This window comes from Diabrotica virgifera, chromosome 8 (assembly GCF_917563875.1).
Source record: "Diabrotica virgifera virgifera chromosome 8, PGI_DIABVI_V3a".
Classification (NCBI taxonomy): domain Eukaryota; kingdom Metazoa; phylum Arthropoda; class Insecta; order Coleoptera; family Chrysomelidae; genus Diabrotica; species Diabrotica virgifera.
The window spans coordinates 23,533,338-23,547,994 of NC_065450.1; the positions used below are offsets into that span (position 1 = coordinate 23,533,338).

The 14,657-nt window shown below is 34.9% G+C and overlaps 1 protein-coding gene across 2 annotated transcripts in view; it reads left to right on the top strand.

The window, feature by feature from the left end:
* Positions 1–14,657, top strand: part of LOC126890402 (WD repeat, SAM and U-box domain-containing protein 1-like) — a 205,759-nt gene that overhangs the window by 120,220 nt on the left and 70,882 nt on the right. For both annotated transcript variants that reach the window (XM_050659298.1, XM_050659299.1), the window contains exons 5-6: positions 2,594–2,814; positions 4,379–4,711. In XM_050659298.1, the coding sequence (XP_050515255.1) occupies positions 2,594–2,814; positions 4,379–4,711 (554 nt within the window). The remainder of the gene's footprint in view (positions 1–2,593; positions 2,815–4,378; positions 4,712–14,657) is intronic.

The following is a 14,657-nucleotide window of genomic DNA, read 5'->3' on the forward strand; positions in this document are numbered from 1 at the left end:
TAACTGCGCGTCACAATCTGCAATTAGGAATGTGTTACTAAAAACTTCTTGGCTTAAAATACTGTTGATATAACAACCTAAAAACTGTTACATCAGTTGTATATTGTTTTGATTTATGTTTTGTTTGAGTTGTTTATTACATAAAAATAATCTTGTTATATTACTACTCACAAGACATATTTTTTTTGTAGGAATTTTACGATTCTTGTATATTAGGGAAATAATATGATAATTCCTTAATATCATATCTATTGATACATTTATTGCATATTGTTATGGTTTATATTGTGTGTTAGTTATTTATTGAATTAAAATAATTTTGTTATAGGTACTATTATCACTCAATACTAACTTATGTAATTTTAGTAGAAACATTGAATGTATTTCCGAAATTTGAAGTAAACTGAAAATATCTCGGAATCTGACGAGTTTAGATATAGGGAATGCTATATAAAAATGAAAGAATATCATAAGTACAATATTTCTAAAAAATAAAATATAGGGCGATCCTTTTAAAAAATTTGAGAAAGTCTTAATTTGGTTTTGTAGTTCACCCTGTATACAAATATTCGTCAATGATTTCAGTTAAACTTAATTTAAAAACTACAGAACATTGTTTATCTTATTACACAAAATAAATTATGGTTTATGAATTACTTCTTTACATACATGGTGTTAATCTCATAGGGATTTCGAAATAAAGATGGTCATAACTTGTTAAATACTCTGTATAGTAATGCAAAACCCTATATTATATGAACAGGAATTATGAGAGGAATATAAATATGAGAAAATATATAGGGTGTCCCATTTAAAAAATTATATGTTTGATATACCACGCAGTTATTGATCACCCTGTAGAAATGGACATATTTTCCAAGCCTAGAGAATATCAATGCCTACATTTTTTTTAAATAACTTTTTTCGATATTCTATACCATAATGGAGTTATCGACCGATCCCGCTAAAAACTCACCCTGTATATTCCTGGACTTTTTCTATCTCACTGCCATTTATAGTTATACGTCTGGCGTCATCTGTGTTTGTCATTATTTTAAAGCTTTGGCGATATTACGTTTCCTTGTCTCACGCCTCTCTTAATGGAGATGGGATTTGTATTTTCGTCTAGTTGTACTATCATAGTTGCATTTTCATTGTATTAGTTGTCTATATCTCGAATCTATTCTACAATTATTACTAGCTTGTTCTATGGCCCACAACTCGAAATTATCAAACGCGTTTTCATAGTCTACGAAGGCAAGAAATACGGGTAGTTGGTTTTCATTTGCCTTCTCTATCAATGTTCTCATTGTCAGCAGATGGTCTAATGTACTATATGCTTTGCGAATGCCAGCCTGTTTCAGTGGTTGTTAATTGTCCATTTTGTAGGTCAACCGGTTGTTAATAATTCTCATAAATAGTTTGTATACTTGACTGAGCAACGATATAGGTCTATAATTCTGTAGGTCACATTTGTCCCCTTTTTTGTGTAAAAGCATTACTAACTAGACTTTCGTTCCAGTCTTTAGGGACCTTGCAATTATGGAGACATTTATTAAATAGCTCTGTTAGTATAGGGATTGTTACTGTTTTGTTTGTTTTCAAGAGATCGGCAATTATACCGTCGTGTTCTGGAGCTCTATTGTTTTTTAGTTCTTTTAAATCTCTTTCTATTTCGATTCCCTTTATATTTGGTAGTACTTCTGATCCCACGTTTTTTATTTTTCTTTGGACGTTCATCTTTGTTAATTCATTAGGCTGGCTTTGCGAGCTGTACAAGGTTTTGTAGAAGTCTTCAACTATTTTTGTTATTTCATATTTGTCTTTCTCTTCATTACTATTGGCATCTTTAATTTTGATGATTTTTGAACACCCAGTGCGGGTCTTAAACATTTTAAGTCTCTGTTATTTTCAATGACTCGCTCTATTAAGTTCTCGTTCCATTTTTGTATGTCGCGTTTTAGTTCTTTTCTGATTGTTTTATTAAGTTCTATGTATTCTTGAGTATGGCGTTTGTTTTGCGCTAGTAGTTGTCTTCTTTCCTTCACTAGTTGTATAGTTTCGTTGCTTATTTTTTCTTTTTTAGTTCTGGTTTTCTTTGCGACCTGTAGTCCGGCTTCGAGAAGGTTATTATTGATGTTTTTGTTAATGTCTTCTCCTTTTGGTGATGTATTCTAGTGCATTTTAATTATATCTTCTGAACACATATTAAAAAGTAGAGGAGATAGTACACATCCCTGTTGTACTCCTCTTCTTATCTATTAGGTATCTTTTTAGATTCTTGTTGGTCTACTAGTATTATGGCTTTTGGATATCGGTATAAATTTGTAATAATTCTCATATCCTGGTCATCTATTTCTGTGTTCCGTAATAAGTTTGCAAGCCTTTTGTGAAGTATTTTGGCGAAGACATTATCAAAATATACTAGACACATGAATACGTCACGATTGACATCTCGCTACCGTTTTATGAGTATTTGTGTAGTAAATAATGCCGCTCTAGTACCATATCCTTTTACAAAATAGTGAAATCGTGAAATTACTTATCAAAATTGAAATCTTACCTTTTCTTACCAATTTACTTTCTGTTTTAGAACTATTTTTGACCACCAGGGGACTACGCAATCATTGGCATTCACACCAGATTCCTACTATTTGATCAGTGCATGTTCACTAGAAATGATCATGGTCTGGAATACTCAGGACTTAGTAGACACTGCCAACGAATCTCCTTGTGTTCCGATGGCGAAAATAGATAATGCTCAAGATATGGGAGTACTTTCCGTAGATGTTAACAAACATATCACGTTCGATAGTAAGTTTCTATTAAATATAGATTATATTATTAATATTATTAATATGAATCCATTCTGATTTATATTTCCTCATATTGGTTTTCGATTCGTTCTTTTATCAATCGACTGTACAACCTCCCCAACCTAATGAGCTTATAACGCTTGTAGCTCTGTAATGTTTACACTCCTTTTTGTCTCCTTTTTTCCGGATAGAGCTAATACATGCTAATCTTGTTTATGTGGAAATTTATTGGAGATCTCTGCCAATAATTATGTTAATATTGACGGTCCGAGTTTTATGAATTCAATGGAGATGTTTCCAGGTACTGTGCTTTCCAGTTATTCGTTTTCTTACTATTCGTTTTAGCTCGTCCACACAGATTGGCTGTACTTCGTCTTCGTTTATTCTTCCGTCTAAAGGGATTTGTAGTATTCTTCCCACTCTGAAATACTTATGAGGTTTAGTCTCCCTGTTCCTTTGTAATTTGTCTTTTGTTTCCTATTAAATTTATTATTGTAGATACTCGAGTTCCACCTATATATCTATTTATTTCTTCACATTTTTTATCCCATGTTTCGTTTTATCTTTTGGTCACAGTTTTTAAAGTTTCCTATTTCGATAAATATGACCTATCTTACTATATTCCAGTGAGTACAGTACCCAATGTCCTCTTGTGCTGTGTTATGTATACAGTTTTTTATTTGACAGTGTCGTTCCTATAGTTTTCTATCTGTAGTTTGTACAAAAATTAGGTGAATTAATTTTTTAGACTTTCCTATATCATTTTTCACACTCATATTTCCTAGCATGGTTTGGTCACATTGATGGTTGTTGTTATTTTCCCAGTATTTAACTAACACCTTTGCCATGGTTACGTGGTGTTCCGATCCACATACGCTCCTTGACACACCATTACGTCCAAAACTTTTAGACTTCATTGTCGGCGCATGCTAACATTTTCTACTTCTTCTTTTGCCCTTTAATTCGTCTAATTTTGAACATAGGCTTTCTCCAATTTCCTCCATTCGCTTCTGTTTTGTGCTTTCTGTTTCCAGTGTGTTCTTGCCAGTGTGTTCTAAGACTCTTGCTGCAGGATGAAGACCAAGACCAAGACAAGGAGCGCAATACCAAGACCAAGACCAAGACCAAGACCAGGTGTATTGGTGCAAGACCTAAACCAAGACTGTCTCAAGTCTCGTCTTGTTATTGCATTTGGGCAACACTAATTTAGAAGAATACAGTATGAGTAATAATTGGGTATATTCAGAAGTTGATTTTAGTTTAGCACAAGATGTTTCGGCAATATTTTAGTTACCATTATCGATCCATTCTCTTTTCGTAGACTAACCTAATAGTCAGTGGAAGACAGTAACTACAGTTGACATCGCCTTTGTCATGTCTGATGCAGTAGTAGACGTCAGGAAAATAGTACATAAACCAAGAAAACAGTGTATTTGTATTTTTATGTATGTTTGATTAAAAATTTGTGTGTGTGTGTGTGTGTGTGTGTTTGAGCATTATTGGCTTCGGAGTCAATGTCTATTCGCCATGATTAAAAATTTAAAGGAGTAAATATTTTGCAGAAAATAACCCCTTAACACGACAGTACAAACTCGCATCAAGCGGAAACAGCAACGAAATCAAAATATGGATAATAACAGCCAAATTTATAGTGAAAAACAAAACCTCAACCGCAAGTGAAATTGCATTAGAGCTCTTCGATGTATACGATGGCCACACTTCTTCGGTGACGTGTGTACGCTACAGCCACAATGGAGAGTACCTGGTGTCGACAAGTGTAGATAAACTAGTCAAAGTTTGGGACAACGAAGGCAATTGCGTGGCTTCTCTAGATGGACATAATAGATATGTTAATTGTGCCACTATTTCCAAGGATCTTTCAATTATAGCTTCTGGTAAGTACAGTATGCTAGAAAAATTTTTTTTATATTTTATTTCTGTGGCGTTAGTATATTACTACTATCGTAGCAAATTAGATTATAACTTATATACAGGGTGTCCCAAAATAACGGAACGGTCGAATATTTCGCGAAATGAACATCGGATCGAAAAACTGAAAAATACACCTATACAATATTTTTAAAAAATCTATCGAATGACATTAAACATGACCGCCCACTCCACCCCCTGAAGGTGGGTTGGGGGTTCCTAACTTTAAAATCTTAAATGGAAACCCCCAGTTTTTATTGAAGATTTGGATTCCTTACGTAACAGTAAGCAACTTTTATTCAAGACATTTTTTCGAATTCTGGATAACTGACGCTACAATCTGAAAAAACGATTTATCGTGAAACCATAGGTAAATTATAGAAACAGTCTAATATCCCGAGAAATAACACCAAACATGACTTTTAAAACCACTCTCTGGAGGTGGGGTGGGGGTAACTTTAAAATATTAAATATGAACCCCCTATTTTTATTGCACATTTGGATGATAAATATGAAAAAATAAGTACTTAATATTAATTGGAAACATTTTTTAGAATTGTTGATAGATGGCGGTATAATCGGAAAAATACGATTTATTAGTGCCGGTTATCAACAATTCTAAAAAATATTTTGAATAAATGTTACTTATTTTTTCATGAGGAATCCAAACTGCAATAAAAAACGGGAGTTCCTTTTGATTTTAGAGTTACCTCTACCCCACCACCACGGTATGGAGTGGGGGTCGTGTCTGGTGTCCTTCGATAGGTTTTTAAAAAATATTAAACGTATTTTTTGGTTTTTTATTTGGAAGTGAATTCCTCCAGATATTAGACCGTTTCTATAATTTACCTACGGGATTACGATAAATCATTTTTTCCGATTATAGCGCCATCTCAGTGGCGGCCGGTCAGGGTCGGCAGGGTCGGCAGCGCCGACCCACACGTTTATAGATATAGATTTTTTTAATATTTGTATCTGTGAAGTAAAAAAAATCTGTCAGATAATACAGACTAAATTTTATTCATGGTTTTTAAAAGGATTTGATCAATCCGTGCGTTAAGAGAACCCTGCGCATAACACACTTCTCAAAAAATGAATGATCCGAGCCATTCATCTGACTTTTCGGCTAGCCGAGCCCAACTCATCCGTAGCTTGACGATTTACACGTAAAACTCAACGAAATAACAAGTCGATGAGCAAGCGAACATGCATTCTCTCCGTAGGCATTAAAGCGGCAGGTACGGCACATCACCGATCTGCCGGTCGGTGTTTCATTTCGCATCGGCAGAAATGTTTAAAAATAATCACGCCGTTTTACGTCGTTTAGTTAATATTGTAATTTTTTTTAAGTTGTCAGGAATTATCATTTAGTGGACATGATGGATCGAAGCATTTGTTAAAAATCAAAGTAATTATAGAGGATGAATAAAATTGTTTTAGAAATATTTACTTTCTGATTCGAAGTGTACCTATTCGTAATACAGAATGAACTAATACATATAATCAAATAGTTACATTTTGAATAACGTTATTGAATCTGAGATTTAGAAAACCATTTGCTTTTCGCTGGAAGTAGATGAAACTTCTGATTATCATGTCATTCACAATTATCAATTATTTTTGTTCGATACGCGTTACGTGGTAATATTTATGAGAGGTTTTTAGGTTTTAGAGACGTGAGTAAAAGCAATAAGGCAAAATATATTTTTGTGTTTTAAAGAACAGATTGAAATTTTTTGATATCAAAAATAAATTGGTAGGGCAAACTGGGGCAATCTTACGACGGCGTTGCTGTGATGTGTGGTGAATTGAATGGTCTCCAGGCAAAACTTAAAACTATTGCATCACAAGCGTTATTTACTCACTATTATGCGCATATAATGAATTTAGTTTTGCATGATACTTGTAAAAAATAAAGAATATCGCCTTTTCTTGCCAGTTTAGCTCACCTAAACGGATTACTGGTTTAGAACAAATTTGTTTCGAAAAAAAGCAAACAGTTTGTCAGACGCGATGAAATTTTAAATCTCAGTTAGTTTTATCTAAGCAGATTATCTCTGGTAGTTTTAGTATCTGTAGCAGATTTTCGTGAACAGCTTTCGGAAGTTTTTGATTTTATTATTGAAGGCGACGATTTTGAAAGTGGCCATACCTCGATCCGTGAAGCAATCGGTTTGAGAACTTTATTAAATAATTACTCTTTTAATATTCTTTTAAATATTTTCAAGACCGAGTTTGCCCAAGTTGACGTTATTTATTCCAAAAATAGAATGCGAAAGCTGGTGCAAAATCTCAGAGATTTTCGTAATGATAGTAGTTTCCAATACATACGCAATTACATTTAGGATTAGCTTGATATTTTCGAACCATCCCAAAAAAGACAACGACATGATACATATCTCGAAAAACGAGTAGGTATATCTTGAAATTTTGGATACCTACTATTATATGCAAATAGATACTCGTTTTTTCGAGTTTTGAAGATTTGCAAATTTTTGACCTCTTTGACGATTCAAAATTTAAAAGTTACTTTCGCCAAGGAATTTTTAAGATATTTATTATTACAAGTTAGGTACTTAAAAATTATGCCGATCCAAATATTTTCAGAAAGTGGGATAAGTTGCAAAATATATGTATGTAAAATTATATATAGTAAGTACTGCAATCCATTACAACAAACTGTTCATCAATTTTCTTATTACCACCAATTTCTGCCTGAAATAAACGGGATTTATCTTGTCTCAAAAGAATCAACACGTATTGTGTAAACACCATGAAACAAGAGATAACGTCAAGTACATCAATTAAAAAAAAATAAAATCTCCTATGATGATTTAAGCGTTTTAGTTTGATGGTATACCTGTATGAGGAGACAAAAAAACCTTGCCGACCCTGTCTCTACGGCCACGAGCCGCCACTGCGCCATCTATCTCTAATTCGACAAAATCTCTCGAAAAAAGTTGCTTATTTTTACGTAAGAAATCTAAATCTGCAATAATAGAAATCTGAAATAAAAACTGGGGGTTCCCATTTATGATTTTAAAGTTAACCCCACCCTACCCCAAGGGGTGGAGTGGATTTTATCATAAATAAATATAATTAAGTTGTCTATGAGACACATCACACAGCCAAATTTGTCCACTGTCAGACATAGGCCCCCTCAAGATGTCTCCACCCTTCTCTGTCCTACGCAGCCGCAATCCAGTTTGTCGCTATTCTTTTAATGTTGTCGGTCCATCTGGTAGGTGGCCTTCCACGACTTCGCTTGTCTGCCCTTGGCCGCCACTCTAGAATCTTCTTTGTCCATCTGTTGTCTCTCTGTCCTGCGACGTGTCCTGACCATCTCCACTTCAACTTCGTAATGAGTTTTATGATGTCTTCCACTCCAGTTCTTCGCCGTAACTCATCATTTCGTATTCTATGTCTCAAAGTTAGGCCAAGCATGGTTCTCTCCATTTTTCGTTGTGCAACTTGTAATTTTTTTATTGATGCTTTAGTCAATGTCAGTGTTTCAGCTCCATAAGTGAGCACCGGAAGTACGCACTGGTTAATTGCTTTTCTTTTTAGCTTTATTGGGATGTTTTCCTTGAACACGTCTCTTAGTTTGCCACACGCTGCCAATGCTAAAGCTATTCTTTTAGATAAGTCGCTTGTTTGGTTAGATAGATAGATAGATAGATAATTTTATTAACCCTTGGTTACATACACTTATGCATAGGGCATGTCAAAAAATACAATAAATATTACAACACTACAATTACAAACAAAAATAATATATAGTACAAGACAAATACATAATAAGTTGCCAACAATTATTCTATAAATCATGTCAATACAAAAATTTAAATTCGCCCCAGACATTGGACATCTTCTAAATAATAATTGTATCTACTTATACTTGTATCTCTACCTATTGTCTCTACTTATTTGTATTTCGTGGCCCAGATAGATGTATTTGTCAACTGTTTCGATATGGCAGTTTTCTAATTTCAATGGTCAGCTAGGTATTAAATTGGTCATCATTTTAGTTTTCCCAAATTATTTCCAACCCTACTTTTTGAGAAACTCGGTATAGTTCTTGCAGCATTTCGTGGGCTTCCTTTAAGTCGTCGGTTATTAAAACTATGTCATCTGCAAATCGTAGGTGGTTCAGCCTTTCGCCATTGACATTCAAACCTCTGTTCTCCATTCTAACATCTGGATGCTGCATTACGGCATTGAATAGCTTTGGTGACATGTTGTCTCCTTGTCTAACTCCCCGTTTTAGTTTTATTTTTTGAGTTTGGGTATGCAGGTTTATTGCTGTTGTGGCATTTGTATATATATGTTGAATAGCGTTGGAATATCGGTAGTCGATTCCACAATCTCTCAAAGCTCTTAAGATGGCTACCATCTCGATAGTATCAAAGGCTTTTTTGTAGTCAACAAATACTAGAACTAGCGGCCGGTTGTACTCCACAGTTTTTTCGATTAGGACCTTTAGGCAAGTTAGATGGTCATTTGTACCATACCCAGGGCGGAAACCTGCCTGTTCTCTTGGTTGGCATGTTTCTACTTTGTTCTCTATTCTGGCAGTGATTATTCGAGCAAACAATTTATGCAGGTGGTTTAGAAGACTAATTGGCCTATAGTTTTCGAGGTCTGTTTGATCTCCTTTTTTATGTATAAGGAGCGTTATAGAATTATTCCATTCAGCAGGTATGGCTTGGTTTTCTAAGCATATTGAAGAGGTGTCTGATTGCCCTGAAGACAGCAGTCTTATTTTTAGCGCGTCTGCCACTAATCCGTCCTCTCCTGGTGCTTTGTTATGTTTCATTTTCTTTAAAGCATCATAGATTTCAGCCTTTGATATATCGGGAATTTCCTCTTAACTTTGATTCAGAATTTTTTTTTTTTTTTTTTATTTACAATTTGCTTCAACCACAAGGGTTATTAGCAATGAACTGTATTTACATCAAATTACAAAATTTAGGTATATTAAATTTGGTTAATGAGTCCTATAGTACGTAAAAAATTAAGAGTCTTACATGAATTACTTTCACTTAAACAATCTTTAATTGTAGTTGGTAACTGTTGATGTTGCCGTTCTATAACGTAGAGGGGACAGTCTATTATTATATGTTGCACTGTTAGTTCACTATCACACACATAACACATCGGAGGGGCTTCCTTCTTTAATAAAAAGTCGTGGGTGATCTTCGTATGACCAAGTCGCAATCTGGACATGAGCACTTGGTCTCTTCTCTTTGTAGGATGTTTCGACGGTGATATACTTTGTTTGATCGTTCTTAATGTAGAGTTTGATTCGTTCCAATTTGTTTGCCATTTTGTCATGATCTTGTTTTTAAAATATTGCTTTAGATCAGTATGAACGCAAGTAGTTATGATGTCTGTTAAGGGATTCTCACTCGCATTTTTTGCTAATGTGTCAGCTTTATCATTTCCACTTATCTCGCAATGTGATGGTACCCAGAGGAACTGAACTAATCTTTGATTTTGTTGGCATATCAAGAGTTCCGCCTTAATTAAGAGGAGGATAGGATGTTTGGGGTATACCCGCCTCAAGGCCGTTAATGCACTTAGGGAATCGCTAATGATTATTGAGAATTTGATGTCATGTGTGTTAACAAACTTTAATGACTGGAGGATAGCAAAGAGTTCAGCTGAGAATATGGAGGTTTGGGGAGGGAGCTGGTAGGAACTGTTATAGTTATCTGTTGTGAAAGCCGCTCCTACTCCATTTGCAGATCTGGATGCATCGGTATAAATATGGATGTGATCATTAAAACCATTTAATATCTCTAATAATCTCTGATTGAAGATTTTTGCTGGTGTGTCACCTTTCTTGAATGCAGATAGGTTTGTATTACAAGCAGGGAGAGCAATTGTCCATGGTAATATGTGTTGGCTGACTTTAAAAGTATTGTAAGTGTGTGGAATTATTGTGTCTAAGCTCTGTAACGTTGCTCTCACTCGATGATAAAACGGAGGATCCAATCTTTTCCCACAATTAAATGTCGATGGAAATCTATCTGTAAATGTGTTTTTATAAACAGGTACATGTGGGTTAGTTGATACTCTTAAGGCATACATGAGGCTAAGGTATTCTCTCCTGAGTTGAAGGGATGGTTCGCCTGATTCAACATACATACACTCAACTGAGCTTGTGTAGTGTGCTCCCAGTGCAATTCTAATTGCTGAATTATGAACTGTGTCTAGCACTTTCAATAGTGAACCTTTGGCTGAGTTGTAGGCAACAGCAGCATAATCTAGTTTTGAACGAATTAGGGTTTTGTATACAGTCATAAGAGTTTGGAAATCGGCACCCCATTGTTTATGAGAGATACTTTTCATTAAGTTAAGGCCGTTTTGAACTGACAGACGGAGAGAGTGGATGTGGTCTTGCCAAGATAGTCGGCTATCCAGTTTTACTCCCAAGAAGTTAATCGATTCTGAATACTTTATTGGTAAATTTTTTAGGAAGAGTTTCGGTGGATTTACTTGTTTCTTTGGAGTTTTACTGAAGATCATTGCTTTCGTTTTAGTGGGTGAAAATTCTAGGCCAGTAGTATTCGACCAATTCTCTAGTTTGTAAATGGCTTGCTGTATATGGGTCGTCATTGTTGATATATTTTTACCACGACAGAATATAACAAGATCATCAGCAAATAGACGGGCTTTGACTAATGGGCTAAGTGACTTAGCGATGTCATTGATGGCAATAAGGAAAAGTGCAACACTAAGAGTAGACCCTTGAGGAATACCGTTTAATTGGATTTTAGAGTCTGAAAGAAAGTTGTCTATTCGAACTTTGAAGTTTCGCCTATATAAAAAATTATTAATAAACTTGATAATATTTCCTTTAATCGACCAACTTGACAGGATTCTTATGATATCTGATCTCCAGATTGTATCATATGCACGCGTTATATAAAAAAATACAGCCAGATATTCTTGACCACATCCAAATGACTCATGAATTACAGATTCAATATCCACTATGTTGTCTAATGTAGATCTGGACTTTCTAAATCCACTTTGTATAGGGCTAAGTAGCTGTCGATCTTCTAGGTACCACATTAGTCGGTTGCTTGCCATTTTTTCAAGTACTTTGCACATATTAGATGTTAGGGAGATTGGTCGGTAAGACTCTGGGTCCGATTTATTCTTGCCCTGTTTAAGAACTGGTACAATAATGGAATCGTACCAATCAATGGGGAAAACATTATTTGTCCAAATGAAATTATAAAGATCCAAAAGATATTGTTTTCCTTCCGTTGGCATAGCTTTTAAAAATGTCGTAGGGATGTTGTCAGGCCCTGGGCTAGTGTCTTTAACTTTGTTTAAAGTTTCTAACAGTTCATCCATCGTAAATATGGCATTTAGAGGTAAATTATTGTGGTCATCAAGATTTATACATGCATTATTAAATTTATTTTTATGGGCTAGGAAACTTGTAGATAGATTTTCGTCACTGCTATGTTGTTGGTATACGTTTGCTAGTACGGAGGCTATTTCTTGCTTAGTTGAATAAATATGGTTATGATGTTCTAGGTAATGAATGGTGTTAAATGATTTTTTCCCGTACATTCTGCTTATCATTTGCCAAACCTCAGAAGTCGGGGTAGATGAATTTAAAGATGATACATAATTTTCCCAGGCTTCTCTCTTACTCTTCTTTAAGGTGTATCTACAATACGCCCTTAATCTTTTGAATTCTAGCTGGTTATTTAAAGTTGGGTGCCTTCTTAATTTATAAAACGCCTTTTTTGACTCTTTAATTGCTGCTTCGCAGTGGGAATTCCACCACGGGACTGGAGCACGTTTTTTTGGAAATTTTGAATAACCTATGGACTCGTGAGCTATTGACGTTAAAAACTGTACGAGATGGAGTACTTTGGAGTTAATATCAATGTCTGTATCAAAGAGCTGAACCAACTGAGAAATTTTTTGTGAAATTAAAGAGGAATATAGAGACCAATCTGCATTTTTCAGACACCATTTATTGGATGGAATTGATGAGGAGATATGGTTATTGTTCGTAATTAGGATAGGAAAATGATCGCTTCCATGCAAATGGGATGTCACATCCCACGACAGAGTTGGTTGTAAGACAGGGTCACAGAGGGATAAATCTATTGGGGATCCATTGCCGGTGGAAATATTGAACCTTGTGATTCTTCCATCGTTAAGGATATTCATATTAGAATCTGTAACAATTTGTTCGATTTTACGTCCCAAGGAATCTGTTTTTTTACCTCCCCAAAGTATATTGTGGGCATTAAAATCGCCTAATATAATACGCGGTTCTGGAATTTGATTGAAGAGTTCAGTTATTTCTTTTATGGACGGGTCTAAGTTCGGAGGAAAATAAATATTACATATATTGACTTTGTGGGGGCCTTTTATAGATACTGCTGTTGCCTCCAACTCAGTTCTTAAACGTATTACTTCGGTATTAAATGAGTTATGGACATATATTACTACTCCCCCACTAGCATGGCTAGCAGTTATTCTGTTCTTATAGTACGGAGTATAGTTTCTTAAATTATGACAGTTATCTTCTTTGAAGTGGGTTTCTTGTAGGCATATTACAGATGGTTTAAACTTAGCTATAATTAATTTAAGTTCTTCTAAATGGGTGTAATACCCATTTAGGTTCCATTGCAGTATACAGTTGAATGTTGTTTTAAATTTCAGCAGAGGCGTCGCTGCTGTATTCACTGTGATCAGTAGAGAAAGCGGATAATAATAGCTGTTTATTAATCTTAGTTTTTAATCTTGTACAGCGACTTTTCAGATACTTGGGAGTTAATGCTGGATGGATTTTAGTTAAAAAATTGAGTAGTCCTTCGATATCTTCTGTATACGTTTTTGCAATGCTGAGAGGATCTGCAGAGCCGTATGCATTTTCAAAGAAATCAATTAGTTCTTCCTGGGTTAAATATCCGTTGTCAGAATTATCTTGGAAAAAAGAACTAGTGCATTTAATAAGATCTTCTGCTAAAGTCTTATTATCTTCAGGAATAGTTTTTGCTTTCTTAGATTTACGCAGAGGTTCTTTAAATGGGTTCTGGTCTACTGATGTTGAAGGAGACGTTATTTCTGACACCGCTCGTTTAGACGATTGAGTGTCAGAGGGTGTAGGAGGTTGATTTTGGCTGTGATTATTCATTTCAACATTATCTGGCTGGATAGGTGTTTGAATGGGATTTGAATCAAATAGAGAAGTATTGGTTGTTTCTTTTGATTGTGGACTGGTGGATTGTTGCGAAGATTGTGAAGGATGGATAGTTGGCTGAGCATCTGTTATGATAGGGTGGCAATTTTGGATATAATTTGGTTGAGCAGTAGGTGATGAATTTTCGATAGATGTTTGAGTGTTTGTATTTTTTTTGCACTGAGAGGCTAGATGACCTTGTTCTTTACAAATGTAACAAGACTGTTTTTCAAGTGAAAAATAAATTCGATAATTGATTTGTTCATAGTTAATTAATATAGACTCAGGAATATTTTCCAGATTTTTAGGAGAAATGTAAGTATAGCGTCGGAAACTCAAGATATGCTTAAATAAAGAGTTAGTTGTACCTATTCTTAAAAAATCCAATGGAGTTATTTGATGAATTGCAAAATTTTGTAGTTGAGTCTCTATAATACTGTGAGGTATTGATGGGGGGACATTAGAAATTATCAGTTTTTCGCTTGGTGTGACTAACTTCCTGGCTTGGATACGTTCCTGATTGATTACTATTGTTCCATTATCTGTTCTTAAAAATTCGGTGACTGTTTCTTCAGTAGTAAAATATACGCAAATACGATCATTTACAATCCTGGAAATGGCAAGAATTTTATTGGGATCGACTTTAGTTGCTATGGCATTTAAATAATCTTCAATTTTTGTATTTGGAAGTG